The sequence below is a fragment of the Acipenser ruthenus genome, chromosome 2, assembly GCF_902713425.1.
Source record: "Acipenser ruthenus chromosome 2, fAciRut3.2 maternal haplotype, whole genome shotgun sequence".
NCBI lineage: Eukaryota > Metazoa > Chordata > Actinopteri > Acipenseriformes > Acipenseridae > Acipenser > Acipenser ruthenus.
Window position 1 is genome coordinate 49,779,268 of NC_081190.1, and position 15,158 is coordinate 49,794,425.

Genomic DNA, 15,158 nt, shown 5'->3' on the forward strand with positions numbered 1-15,158 from the left:
AAAAGGGGCGGGGGGAGGGGGGTAAGAGTTGAAATTGAAGAATGTCATTTGATATAGATAGACTGAGGATGAGGCAGGATGGGAACTCCCGAGAATCCATCCGAGTGAGAACTGCGGGAATAGATAGAAAAGCTGTAGTGTCCGAGCTTTGCAGCGAAACCAAACTGGTTTAATGTATAGAGAGAGAGCTTGTGGTATTATACTGCCATCCAGAGGTTATGATTGGAATTACATCATTAACCCGAGTGAATCAGGGTATAATCTAAGAAGTTATTACGATTAAAATCCTTGTCTATGTAGAACAACATTTGCTTATTCCTTTAGATTTGTATAATAAATATTCTAGACATGTTTAGGACAGATAGTCATGAATGGAAATAAGTTAACGCAATATTTAGATGTTATGGTTCGGCGCGTTGAATTCGTCTCTGCCAGTTGTGAAAGTGCAGCAACAGGAAGCCGGAAGATTGCGGGTGCTGAGGCGCAGAGCACGCAGAGCCTGATGAAGCTGCCTGGTCACCATGACAACTTACCACTCCCCGCAGTCACTCAATAAGGGCGTTGCCGTGGTAACCATAGTCTGTGAGGCGCCGGTGGAAAAGTTACAGTACAAAGTGTAGTTGGAGAATGTTGTGACCAGTCGAGTCACGAGCCGCCACTAGTTACAAATTGAGTTTAGAATGGGCTCGATACGTCTTTAAAATGTTGAACGTAGCTGATGGAGGTCCAGGGCAGGATCTTCTGATGAAACGGTAATTGTGCTGGCTCAGTGGGAGCGGGGGGAGGGGCGTCGGATTGCAAGCGAGGAGTAAAGAAGGATTAAACCGACAAAACTTCGTGGTAGAATTAAATAGAGCTAAGGTAAGGCAATCGCAGACGACGGGAATGTCGATGTCATGTCGAAGGAGCTTGGAAGTTTAACGGAGGACCAGACTTTCTGATAAAGTTGCAGACAAGTTGAGTATTGAAGCTGCGGTTTGGACGGCTATGAAGCCGAGGTGGAGACCGGATGGAACAGGAAAGAGTAACGTTGAAGCTCTTGGAGCCGAAAAGAGAAGCTGACTGAAAAGAAAGATCACCTGAGCAGGTAAGAAAATGATTGATAATATCTTGGCAGCGATGTGCAGAGAAACGACCTGCGTGAGCGAGGCAACGAAGTTTAGATATTAGAGGTGAAGCACGAAACGACGGCGTCTAAGCGTTTGCTACAAAAACAAAACACTAGACAGAAAAGGTGCAGGTGATCAGGTCTTAAATAGTAAATAGAACTAATTAACTGGAGATTAGAAAATTGAAAGATTAGAGATTAGCAGCCCCCCCAGCTTCACGCCCCCCGAACCTCGCAAGCTAACATTTAAACTTTATGCATAGTGTGCTTTTGCTGTGCAAGTATTTTAGTAGTGTTCTATACTAATATGTTATATAATTTTACATACTTACACTTTATTGCCAAGTGCTGGTTAAACTATTCTTACATTTTATGCATAGTGTGCTTTTGCTGTGCAAGTGTTTTGATATTTGGCTGTGTGACAGAAATACAATGATTCTTGGTTTTAAATCTCCCTCCCGACCTGTGAGGTCGCTAAGCAGCAAGAACAGAGTTCTTTGGACAGGCTGGTCTGACAGTTCTTTCCCAGGGTCGGGAAGTCAGGCAGTCTGGATGAAGGCGAGACTCCGTTGCAAGAACGCATTGACCCGGAAGGTAAATGATGTGGAAGGCCGGAGATTGGAGAGGCAGTTGCACTCGTTTAGCAAGGGGTCATGTGTGACAGCATAAAAGGGGGCGGAGAATCGCAATCTGTTCCTTCGCATTTGGTTTGGTTTAAAATAGAACCGAGAAGGACTGGAAGAGACCCTGTGAGAAACAGTATTGTGAGTGTTGTGTTTTGTTTGTTTGTAATTGTCTTGTTTGTTGTATTACTAAACGGCTAAACACGTTTCCGGAGCTGTCGCCGAGGGCCAGCACTAAACCAGAACATCACTTCACCACTGTCACTAAATAAACATGTGCAACCCACCACAAGCACAACTGCACACACCCAGGACTGGTGACCGTGTTAGTATTATTGTGGGGCGGATATTGTGTTTATTATTTGGAACTGTAATCCTGTTATTGTCTACCCTGTGCAGTACACATTGTTGTGTATTGCCGTGGGATTATTGTTTGGTCACCAGACCTGGATAAATAGAAAATAAAGTCCTTTCCAAACAGGATTACAAATTTCTGTGTGTTTCATTACCGCACTGCTTCACCCCTGTATCTGCATCCACTCAGTCACTTTGCCTACAGGCTGATATAATGATGTTTTGTCTATGCTCATATGATTCCTATATCCTATTCTCCTTCCAGAATTATTTATAATAAACAGTTTCTGGTTAAGTACACTCCAGTGGTCCCCTTTAAATCCCTTATAACACTGTAACTTATTACTTGTTGCATCCTAAATATTTAATTGTTTATTATGGAATCAGTATACACTTATGTCCTAAGTGTTTAGTAGTAATACTAAGGAAGTTTGTTACACATGGACTTTCTGAATTACTTACTACTGACAATGGACCTCAGTTCACATCTGATGCCTTTATTACATATCTTAACTAGTGGTCCATTTATTCAGCGCGTCTCAGGCACGTCCGGTCCAATTTATTTTCACACGCACAGTTTATTTTACACACGTTGATTAAAAGTATTTTTTTCCACAGTAAAACAGGTTTAAAAGGCACAGCATATTAACAGAACACTAAGTACTGCATCCCCAGCCTCGCCCCACCCCTTGTTCACTGTATTTTTCACCTCTTCATAGTCCTGCATACTGATAAATCATCTCCCGATAACACGTTTTATCACCAAACTCCTCAATAATGCGATCCAAGTCATTATTTTATTACTATAACATCTCAAAAAGCTCTGCAAATGTCCGTGATAGTCTCTGAGCGCTGGATGCGGAAGCAGCTATCTTGTTTGTTTATGGCCATGTTATCTCTGTGGTGCCGGGGCTATGTGTATTGCTCAGATCCGCCCCTTATTTTTTTCCGGCTTCTCTCGGCTCCTATCGGTCTTACTCGGCCATTGAATGGTTTTCTCGACTTTTTCTGGAGAAAAAACGACTAGAAACCTGTGCTTTAAGTCTTTTTGATGATGTCGGACAGGTTCCGACATCGGACCAGAAAGGGAAATTTGTAATGTCATACCTGGTCTGACTTAGGACCGCAAAGTGTTAAAGTTCACGGGATACAATACAGACGTACAACACCGTTTTGTCCAAGGAAATGAAAAGAATGAACACAGCCATCCTGAAAGCCATTCGACAGCACATGCATCTGGCCCAGACTGGAAGTACGAACTATCCACATTCCTTTTTAGCGTACAGTACCACACCACATCCCACAACAGGGGAAACCCCAGCATGTCTTTTATTCATCAGGCGCCTTTTAAAATGGAACGATAGCTTGAACTCAGAATGGAAGAGCTACCAGGATACACAGTAATCCTTGACTTGTAGCAGATGTTTCTTATTAATATTTATTTTTTCAATGCAGCACAGTAGCAATTTTATGTTTACATGACAAAGTGTTTTCCAAAAACAGACTACTAATGACTACCAAAACTACAGACTACCAAAAACTAATGTTTTCCGAAAACTGTATCAGAAAACTGATTATCTTAAAACATCACTTTTCTGTGTTTACATGATTAACGATAGAGAATCTAATTAGAATTCAACTGTATACATGGATTGAAGTTTTCGGAAAATGCAGGATATTTTCACATGCTAAGTACTGTAGTAGCCTAAGTAAGATTTGAACAGACCGGACATTTCTGCAATAGAACAGAGACCAATCCAATAACTCAAGTGCTTTATCAAAGTGTCAGGTCTTAAATTCAAAGATTACTATCCTATACCTCTATTCAGATTCCCCACAATGTGCAATCAGCCTTTCCAACAGCTCTTCCTGTTCTATATTACCAGTTTCTTTTGCAGACATTATTTTAAATTCTCACATCATTTTAAAACTGGAAAACATGTGCTGCTTCAGTATGGGCTATTAACAAATACATAAGGACTTTAACAAATGTATTACTTTATCCCTAACTAGACAAATGGATGCATGCAGACTGACTACAGATTATTATTTTCTCAGTTTTCTCAGTTTTCTAAAACCACGTGGAGGAGAAAAGGGTCAAAGTGTGCACATGTGCAGTATGCTATTTCAATAAGTTTTCCAAAAAGTGCGTTTACATGATATACATTTTGTTAGTTTTTGGAATTTAATCGGAAATTTCTAGGTGCTGTTTTCCAAAAACAGACTTTCGGAATATTCCGATACATTTTCCGAAAACTGTGTTTACATGACTTTTGATATCGGAATTAGTTTTCTGAAAACTTAGTTTTCCGAAAAATATAGGAATTCTTATGCTCATGTAAACACACTGATTGTCATTATTATTCTCTAGTCTGTTACCATTATAAGTAAAGACTGAACATAAGCATTACCCCTTCTCTTGGAAAACATATGGCTATACAAAACCCTTGTTCCACATGCAGCTACGGCAACTTCATTAAGGGAAGCGCCCTAATCTATATACAGCAATACACCGTCATATATCAAATACACTTTGCTCAACAGCATGCACGATACATAATAAACTTCTGCTCTATCACCAGTAGAATAACATTAACAATAATAATCACAATAACAGGCATTGAAATATTACAGTGAAAATACACATTTTTACACTTTCAAATTCTAAGCAAGTTACAAGCTTACCAGTGCCATTAATCAATAAAACAAACTTTTTTTTTTAACTTCAAATATTACAAATAGTTCCCTGTTGTAAAAAAAAAAAAAAAGTTCAACTCAGAGTTTGTCTTCATCATTCAGATGACTATTTAAAGTAGAGCTGTAGCATTCTCTAGCCAGATTGTCATGAGACGCTGGCATTGAGCACAGAAATCCCAAGTTCGCTGTTGTTTATGTTTACTTTCATTCCAATGGTCTGCCTACAAGTGTAATCTACAGCCTTGCTGCATGAAGTACAAAACAGCACATTACGTGAAATTCGAAACTTGTTGATCCTGGGCTGCCTTTTCTATTTTGAAGCGTTCACATATGAGAAAAGGTGGCCCTGAGGCGGCCCCGGGCCACCTTAAATCGCAAGTGTGAATGGGGTCTAAGTGATTGCATTGTTTACAGGCTCCCCCAGAACTACAGATCCCACAGTGGCCTGATGTCACTTAAACACAGCTTTACTGACCCATGCAGCACCCAGCTTATGTATCAAGCACACTCCTTCAGGAGCAGGATTCCTTGTTGAGAGGATTTCATAGTTAAAGTTCAGGATGCTGTTTTTATTATTATTACCCAGGAACCGTTTTAATATTTTTTCACCAAACCTTCAAAAGCCCCTACCTCAGCACAGACCACGTGTGCATTACTCGGTTTGGTGCAGAAATTCAGTACTGTGTAGCCCAGTGGTACTCAAGTCTGGCCCTCGAGATCCATTCCAGTCCTGGTCTTTATTCCAATCAGGTCCTAAATTATTTAATTACCTCTTAGCAGCTTCAATTAACTACATTAGAACCAGCTTGGAGTAAAAACCTGGACAATACATGTTAAGTATAGGGGGGAAAAAGGGAACTTTTACAAAAAAACAGGTATCCAGATCTTGTTAACCGCACAAGGTGGCGTCATGAAACTCCCCACGCTTTCACAACATTGCAAGTCAATGGAACATGCAAACTGAACCCTAACTATGGTGGCGCTACCGCACCACTATAATATATATTGGAAGACTTGTATATGTGTTATTTACCTACATTTAAAACCTAAAATATAACTATACTTGACAGTGGGGGGAAAATACTCATTATGCTTTTGCAATACTTTTGCAATACTAGCAATCAATAATAATAATAATAATAATAATAATAATAATAATAATAAACTACTGTATACCGTATATATCCTAAAGCAATGTGGCATTATTATTATTTATTTCTTAGCAGACGCCCTTATCCAGGGTGACTTACAATTGTTACAAGATATCACATTATTTTTTACATTCAATTACATTATTTTTACATACAGTTACCCATTTATACAGTTGGGTTTTTACTGGAGCAATCTAGGTAAAGTACCTTGCTCAAGGGTACAGCTGCAGTGTCCCCCACCTGGAATTGAACCCATGACCTTCTGGTCAAGAGTCCAGAGCCCTAACCACTACTCCACACTGCTGCATTGTCTGATTGCTAGTAAAGTAAAATCTGTATTCACAGTCTTCTGAACTAAGCTTTCACATGAATCCAAAATTATTTCTGTATTAATGACATCTTGAATATACAACCATCTGTCTTAAGCACCTACAAAGGGTCTTTCCTTTTTGTTAACAGTTAATTCAGACAATAAGAATTACGCGGGCTGAGTACCATCATGAAAGTAATAGAAATACGTAGTCACTTTCCCTTTCTTGGTCTCACCTAAAATGTTTTCATGCCTCATGAGTACAGTCTGATAGATCTCAGTCTCTCGGAACCAGCTGGCCTCCTCGGTGGTGAAGAACACTTTGACAGCCACCTTCTCCCCCCTCCACTTCCCCATCCACACCTCTCCATAGCGACCTTTACCAATCTGCTTCACCATCTGAATCTGCTTAGCGATTGTCCTTTGAACCTAATAGGGGTGAATGGTTAAATGTACATTTTAGTTTTGAATAGAGAACTGTGCCACAGGAAATAGGCACATTAACTTATTTTTGCAACCCATTTCTTGCCTGTCAACTAATCCAACGCTAGTGTACTTAAATTGACACTGGACAGGCATGCTTACAAATCAGATTTACAAATGAAATTAATGTATAATGTTTTATAATGGGTGACATACTGCTTAGTCATTTTCTCAACACAAATTTGTTTAACTGCACAGATGCAATATTGGACTGCATGTTTTATAGCGGTTACCATACTTTTTATAAATAGAATGTACACATTTAATTAAAGAATGCTGAATTTGATATGAGGTTACATACAAAATAAAACTGAATAGTAAAAAATATCTTATGAAATCCATTTTTTTTGTTTGTTTTGTAGACACATGCAGCTTTGTTCATATAAGATGGAAAGAACCTTTTCAGTGCTTGACAAGGTCTTGTCATTTTACTGCAATGAGATGTTTTCATAAAACAAAGGATATAACAGTGTGGCATCTACAAAAAAGTGTGGTCTCTTAAAACACACACACACACACACACACTGCCTCTATGTGGCCACATGGTGACCTGTTTTAATCTTGTTAAAATACAGATATAGGATTATTTCAGAGCAATCTATTTAAGAAAAGAAAACACCTAGTATAGTCCTTACAAACGTATTAAAAAAATTTGGCACATCATCTTTCTTGTAAGTGAACAGGATTTGACAGCACAGTTTCTGAAACTGAACACAACGCAGTCATCAACTACCTAGTTGCTATAGATTTTTGATCTTCCATCCAAATATATATGCTATCACTGCACAAGAGTGTTTTCTCCTAGATTATATGAACACTTTGATGCTGTGCGTTAGTAAACTGTTACTGTATGGTCTGTCTGTATTGAATTGCATGTGCTAACTGATTACCATATGATAGGTTATACTCCTTTAGTATACAGTATACTTATAAATATGAAGAGCTTGCATATCTCAACATTTGAAAAATCTAGAAATAAGATTAAGTGTACATTATGTTTTACTTTCATGCAATAAATATGCAAATCTATTTATTTTAATCAGCATGCACATAAATCCTAACTCTGTCTGCATTCTTAATAAACACGGATGTATGTATTTCTGATTTTTTTTTTTTTAATGACAAAGACTTGTCAAACAATACACTAAGCCTAATAGTGAGAGCACATCAAGTATGGAGGTAAACAATGAATGAAAGTAACTAGGTTTTACCAGTAGAGGGAGCCCAGATCCACTGCCTGAGCTCTGAGACAGTTCAATGAGGTCTTTCAGAGATTCCCCTGGAGGGATATACGGCTCGTCTTGCTCAAGTCCAATGCTGTAATGAGGCCTAGACTCCTGCCTCTTATACCTGAAAGAGAAACAACATTACATTCATTGAAAAAGTATATTGACATGAAGACCCCAATTCTGAATTGGATAAAAAAGAATCATATCAGAGCCTATTGAAAAATGTCTATTGTGGCGCTTTTTACTCTAAATCAGTACAGGCACATTGTTTTTTAACTGAAAAGATTTTTTTTATGATTATTAAACTAATAAGAAACAACTTTTTCCGAATTGACAAAGTCAAGCTAATGACCGATTTGCAGTAAAAAGCTTTGTGAATTCATCCATAAGTGTTTAATCATCTCTAGACACATACAGTGCTTTCTCAAAATAACAGCTGTTGCATGATCATATAATAAAACACAACGAGGATGGTACAGAGTTGTATTGCCAATATATGTCAACAACAATATGGAATCACTTTTATTTTTGTTGTGTTTTTAATTGAGGTGGTGAATACACGTAACAGAGGTTGTTGCAATTAAATTTCAAGTCTGTGGTCCATTGTAGAACTAAACTGTCTCTACACATCAATGTCCAAGTTAACTGGCACAAACATACTGGTAAATGCCCAGTAAGATGAGAATTCAAAGGACAAAGTAAAACAATGGTTTAGGCATTTCATAAGATTCTTGTTTAAAAATGAATCTTCTTTATTGTCTGCTCTCTGAACTGTTAGAAATTCTGCTGGTTTATTGGTCTCTCAGTTAACTGAGGGTTAACAAAAAAGTTGACCAATTATTTATTACTTTTAAGACACACAGGTGTAAAGCATTTCAAGTCATTAACAGTGAGGGGCCTGTTGTATAGAAAGTGGTTTTACAAGGATTACATATAGTTGAGAGCCAAGCCAAGACAAAGTAGCCTTATATAAGTAATACTCTAACAGAGGGCCTTTAAGTTAGGACTGGAATGTGCTTTTCTAGCGTGTGGCAAACATACAAAAAAAAAATATTTCCGTGCTTTAAACAGGTGTGTTTTTAACTTTAAGGACTGTTGGAGCTTTATACTGACCTGAAGTAACAGAATATGATGAACAGAGCCAAAATTATACTGCAGACAGTCACTGAGATCAGCAGGGCCATATGGTGAATATTTCCATCAACATAATCTGTGAAAAAAAGACAAATATGTTTAGGAACACTTAGACAGGGGTGATTTCCTTGGAATAATCTCTATTGCTTCATTGTGCTAGGAAATATTTTTAAGCACTGAAGAATGTCTGTGCTATTACCCATAGACCTCATCACGAGTTCACAATAATTACAGTATTAATATAAAGTCTAATCCATCTATCTTCTGTGTTGTATCCAATTATTGTACTGTCCGTTTCCGTGTTATACAGTAGATTATAAGGAAGCTTTCTCGCTTGGTAAAATATATCCTTTACATATCCATAAGACTGCAAACTAGGGCTGAGCCTGCACCCGATTGTCTATGCAGATTTGTTGGATTTGGGAAAAATTCAATGTATTTAACATATCATGTTGGTCCTTTCTCTAAACAGTACAAACCAGGAGCTCATGAATATCTTCAGAAAGCCTGCAATAAGCTTTTGAAACAAGATGGCAAACTAGCGTTGCCAGCTGTAAGGTAACACTTCCTATGAGAGATGGTGGCAATCACAAAGCCCAGTTGCCTTTTCATGATTCTTTTTCACACTCCTGGGCTTTGTATCCCTGCCACCAGCACTGATCCGACAAGGTTAGTGCTGAATAGGGTGAGAATTCTATCTGTATCGATCTCCCTCCTGAAATAGTGCTATTGTGTTTCAGACCTACGACGAATGAAAACCCAGTGAGCTGTAGGTTTCTGAGGGAATCTTCTCTTACTATCATGCGCTCACTGTAAAATATAGATGACCCCCTCCACTCCACTACGAACACCACCACAAAATTGTATTTATTGAATGCACTTTGTGTATCGCTTCATACAACAAGTCACACTGGCCCAGTTTTTAATCGGTCTTTAATGCTCCCCAGCCATTGGTAATATAAACACCAAAATGAGTGACAGCAGTCTTAAAAGTCAATATTGATGTGGTGTGTCGAACAAAAAATGTTTTCTGCCTATCGTTTTGTGAATGGCAGATGAATGGATATCTGTGCCATCACTGTATATGCAGGGGGCTGTAACTGTAGAAGTCACAGGGGGAAGCTGTCTTTATATGATAGATAGGGCAAACAAGCCTGGCTGAAGGCTCTGTTTCACGGTTTATTAACAGTTTAGCATTTTCTGTAAGCCACTCATTTAATTGTAAAATCTGTGGTTTGTAACAGTTTAAAATGTCATTACCTATCAGTCTGAAAGAAGATAAATGCTTCTTAGAACAAACAATGTACAAACCTGGCATAAGGGTGGGAAAGCTGCTTCACAGTAAGAAATTACAAAAAGAAGGGTTCCTGATTAAAGTGAATGTTACCTCTACCTTACTTAACAGGACTAAACCCTCCTTTGGCCCAATATTGGGTATTGCAGTTTAAACCAGTAATTGCTACTTTTTGAAAATGTACAGTACTGTGCAAAAGTTTTAGGCAGGTGTGAAAAAATGCTGTAAAGTAAGAATGCTTTCAAAAATAGACATGTTAATAGATTATATTTATCAATTAACAAAATGCAAAGAGAGTGAACAGAAGAAAAATCTACATCAAATCAATATTTGGTGTGACCACCCTTTGCCTTCAAAACAGCATCAATTCTTCTAGGTACACTTGCACACAGTTTTTGAAGGAACTCGGCAGGTAGGTTGGCCCAAACGTCTTGGAGAACTAACCACAGTTCTTCTGTGGATTTAGGCAGCCTCAGTTGCTTCTCTCTCTTCATGTAATCCCAGACAGACTCGATGATGTTGAGATCAGGGCTCTGTGGGGGCCATACCATCACTTCCAGGACTCCTTGTTCTTCTTTACGCTGAAGATAGTTCTTAATGACTTTCGCTGTATGTTTGGGGTCGTTGTCATGCTGCAGAATAAATTTGGGGCCAATCAGATGCCTCCCTGATGGTATTGCATGATGGATAAGTATCTGCCTGTACTTCTCAGCATTGAGGAGACCATTAATTCTGACCAAATCCCCAACTCCATTTGCAGAAATGCAGCCCCAAACTTGCAAGGAACCTCCACCATGCTTCACTGTTGCCTGCAGACACTGATTCGTGTACTGCTCTCCAGCCCTTCGGCGAACAAACTGCCTTCTGCTACAGCCAAATATTTCAAATTTTGACTCATCAGTACAGAGCACCTGCTGCCATTTTTCTGCACCCCAGTTCCTGTGTTTTCGTGCATAGTTGAGTCGCTTGGCCTTGTTTCCACGTCGGAGGTATGGCTTTTTGGCCGCAAGTCTTCCATGAAGGCCACTTCTGACCAGACTTCTCCAGACAGTAGATGGGTGTACCAGGGTCCCACTGTTTTCTGCCAATTCTGAGCTGATGGCACTGCTGGACATCTTCCGATTGCGAAGGGAACTAAGCATGATGTGGCTTTCATCTGCTGCAGTAAGTTTCCTTGGCCGACCACTGCGTATACGGTCCTCAACGTTGCCCGTTTCTTTGTGCGTCTTCAAAAGAGCTTGGACAGCACATCTGGAAACCCCTGTCTGCCTTGAAATTTCTGCCTGGGAGAGACCTTGCTGATGCAGTATAACTACCTTGTGTTTTGTTGCTGTGCTCAGTCTTGCCATGGTGTATGACTTTTGACAGTAAACTGTCTTCAGCAACCTCACCTTGTTAGCTGAGTTTGGCTGTTCCTCACACAGTTTTATTCCTCCTACACAGCTGTTTCTGTTTCAGTTACAGTTAATGATTGTGTTTCAACCTACATATTGAATTGATGATCATTAGCACCTGTTTGGTATAATTGTTTAATCATACACCTGACTATATGCTTACAAAATCCCTGACTTTGTGCAAGTGTACCTAGAAGAACTGATGCTCTTTTGAAGGCAAAGAGTGGTCACACCAAATATGGATTTGATGTAGATTTTTCTTCTGTTCACTCACTTTGCATTTAGTTAATTGATAAATATAATCTATTAACATGTCTATTTTTGAAAGCATTCTTACTTTACAGCATTTTTTCACACCTGCCTAAAACTTTTGCACAGTACTGTATGTTCACATCATAACTTCATTAGCATTTACACTAGATTCCCTCAGACTTATTGTTACAGGCAAATTTGTTAAAACTAAAAAAAAAAGAAAAAATCTCAGGCTATTTATTTGGGTTTAAGCATGATCTTGATTATTTCAACCCAACAATATCCTTATTCTACAATATGTTCCAGCCTTTTTTAAAATCATTTGTAAGGCACACTCTTAGCAACCCTATGGTCCATTCAGTTGATCTAAACACAGGTGGATCTAAATACTGCCACTGATTTAAGATTACAATATGGGTCTTTGTGCACCACAGTTCTAAAAGGTGCACCACAGGGTCCCATTTGAATTATTTAAACAATTGATATATTGTAATTCTCTTCTATTTATATTAATTAAACAGACCCCCATATGTTTTAATCTTATATCCACCACACAAAAAAAAGTCAAGTCATTATTTTTAAAAATACAGTGGAACTCCATTTATCTGCGTGCTTGGGGGCACATAGGTCCACGGAAATCCACAGATAAATGAGGTGTCATTGGGTGTGATGAGAATGCATGAATAAAATACAGAAACTAGTAATGTAAACCAAATTAGCGTTTACTGAAGATGTATGCAATACAATATATTACAAAGACAGAAGAATGTTTTAAAATTAGTTTACTTTGACAGTGATACTCCTAGCAAAATATTTTGAAAATGCGATACACCTCCAACCCTGTTTGCCTAGCTTTCTCTGTTACCAAATAATAATTAATAAATAAATAAATAAATAAATAAATAAATAAATAAAAATAATACTACTACAAAGCTACAAGATCGTAAGACATTGTTTGACGGGAATAAGCTATTTCCTCAGCCACATTCCGCCTGGGGGAAGTGATCAGCCGGCTCAATCACATCCAGGTGGGGGGGGGGGGGGGGCAGCTCATTTCTAGTCATCTCTAAATAGCCTCGTGCAGCGCTCACCACGTCAGTCAAGGGGCATTCCGTTTGGCAGCACCGCCTGTCAGTCTCCCCCTTTTTCCTATATTAACCTAGCACTACTTACTGTCTTTGTCTTGTGTTTGTTTTTTGTCCTCCTCCTCCCTCCTTCTCCGCTCCAGAGGATGTTGCCTGACCCGACCTGGACTTGAGAGTGTCCTTCATGTTTGTCTTCTCATTCACCTTGTCGCCCAGCAGCCAGAGGATGCTGCCTGACCCGGCCTAGACTTGAGAGCTTTGTCTTTCGTATGTTCTGTCTCTCATCCTCCTCGGTGAGAGTTCAGAGTGTCTTGTTTGTATGTCTTGTCCTGGCCCTTACTTGTCTCAAGCCGCTCAGCAGCCAGAGGGTGCTGCCTGACCCGGTCCTTTGAGTACAGGGATCTGTCCAGCCTGTCCTATGTTCTAACACTATTGTCACTCAAGCACTCACATGCTTCAAGCTTGCTGCCCCTCACACCTTTCTTTACTCTCACGCTCTCGTAGGCGCCCAGTGAATTTAATACTAATAAACAAGCCTGCTGTGTAATTTTAACTTTTTTTTTTTACATTTTAACAATATACGTACCAACAGCAGAGTTTTTTTTTCGTAAAAGCATTTTTAAACAATTCACTTCTGCAAGTCGTTCTTTTGAACCTTGAGAAAGTCCATCATAGTCTTTTGCTTCAGCGAGGCAAAATATGTTTGCTGGGCTTCACTAAGTAACTGCCTCAGGAGAACACATTTTACAGAATCGGCATCCTACTGCTGTTCATACCAAGAAATGAATCCTTGCATCTGTAGCACTGCTGTCGACATCTGCTCCACAGGTTTTAGACTGATGCATTCGTCTCTATGTGTGTGTGAGTGTAAGTCTACATTGGCAATAATGTACTATATTTCAGAGATAAAACTCGTCAGGGAGCCGCGGATGAATGGGGTGCGGATAAATGAGGTTCTACTGTACTTTAATAAATGGCCACTAATGTACAGTATACTGCACGTACAGAGTCCTATGCACATTTTTATATTTCATCTGCTATTGGTGCACCACTCCATTATTGGTGCACATCAGCCTATTTATCACATCAGGGCAGCAGTGTGGAGTAGTGGTTAGGGCTCTGGACTCTTGACCGGAGGGTCGTGGGTTCAATCCCCAGTGGGGACACTGCTGCTGTACCCTTGAGCAAGGTACTTTACCTAGATTGCTCCAGTGAAAAAAAAAAAACCCAACTGTATAAATGGGTAATTGTATGTAAAAATAATGTGATATCTTGTAACCATTGTAAGTCGCCCTGGATAAGGGCGTCTGCTAAGAAATAAATAATAATAATAATAATAATTTATAAACTGCAGTTTCATACTGTACCAATGACAACATACAGCAAATTGGAAATCTACCCTTTTCAATCTGTTCCGGAATACTGTCAGTATATACTCATTTATTTTTCTCACCAAAGCTTTAGGAATATTTTTGGATTCACAAAGGAAAGTGAACGTTAAAATCTGAGGCTGGGATATGCCTGTCCTCCTACAGCCTTCTCCCAATCAACTGGCCACTCATTCATCACTAGGTCTACAGCCAGGGAGCCAGACATGGTGGCACCATCCCTTCTGTTTAACAGGACGCTAAAATCAGCAGAGCAAGCTTCTTTTGCTCTAGCTTTCACTCTTTTTCTCCTCTTTCTTTAAATGAAGATTCTTCATAGACCAGTTTCACAAGGCCTACTGTACAGAGAAGTATTCCAGTTCCTGCCTAATGTCTATTGAAATAATTTTTTACTCTTACTAGTGTATTTCTGCACACCAGTAATGTAGCCAATGCTGTACAAAGAGGTTATAATCTCTTCTAGTGTAAAAGATATACATCTTTTTTTTTTCTGATCGACGCTGTGGGTGTATGTAGAGTAAATTAATCTATTCCCATGTCACCAAATATCTAACCCTTGCATGTCATAATGGTATAGCATGCTAACTTCAGTAATGTGTATAGGAGCAGGGTACAAAGAATACATGGCAAGGATACAAAACATTAGGTTATTATCA

At 39.1% G+C, this 15,158-nt stretch overlaps 1 protein-coding gene across 7 annotated transcripts in view; it reads right to left on the bottom strand.

Moving 5' to 3' along the window:
• LOC117408649 (bone morphogenetic protein receptor type-1B) overlaps nt 1-15,158 on the bottom strand; it is a 342,845-nt gene that overhangs the window by 18,369 nt on the left and 309,318 nt on the right. For all 7 annotated transcript variants that reach the window (XM_034013833.3, XM_058996777.1, XM_058996771.1 and 4 more), the window contains 3 exons: nt 9,069-9,165; nt 7,938-8,076; nt 6,480-6,672 (listed from right to left, as the gene is read on the bottom strand). In XM_034013833.3, the coding sequence (XP_033869724.1) occupies nt 6,480-6,672; nt 7,938-8,076; nt 9,069-9,165 (429 nt within the window). The remainder of the gene's footprint in view (nt 1-6,479; nt 6,673-7,937; nt 8,077-9,068; nt 9,166-15,158) is intronic.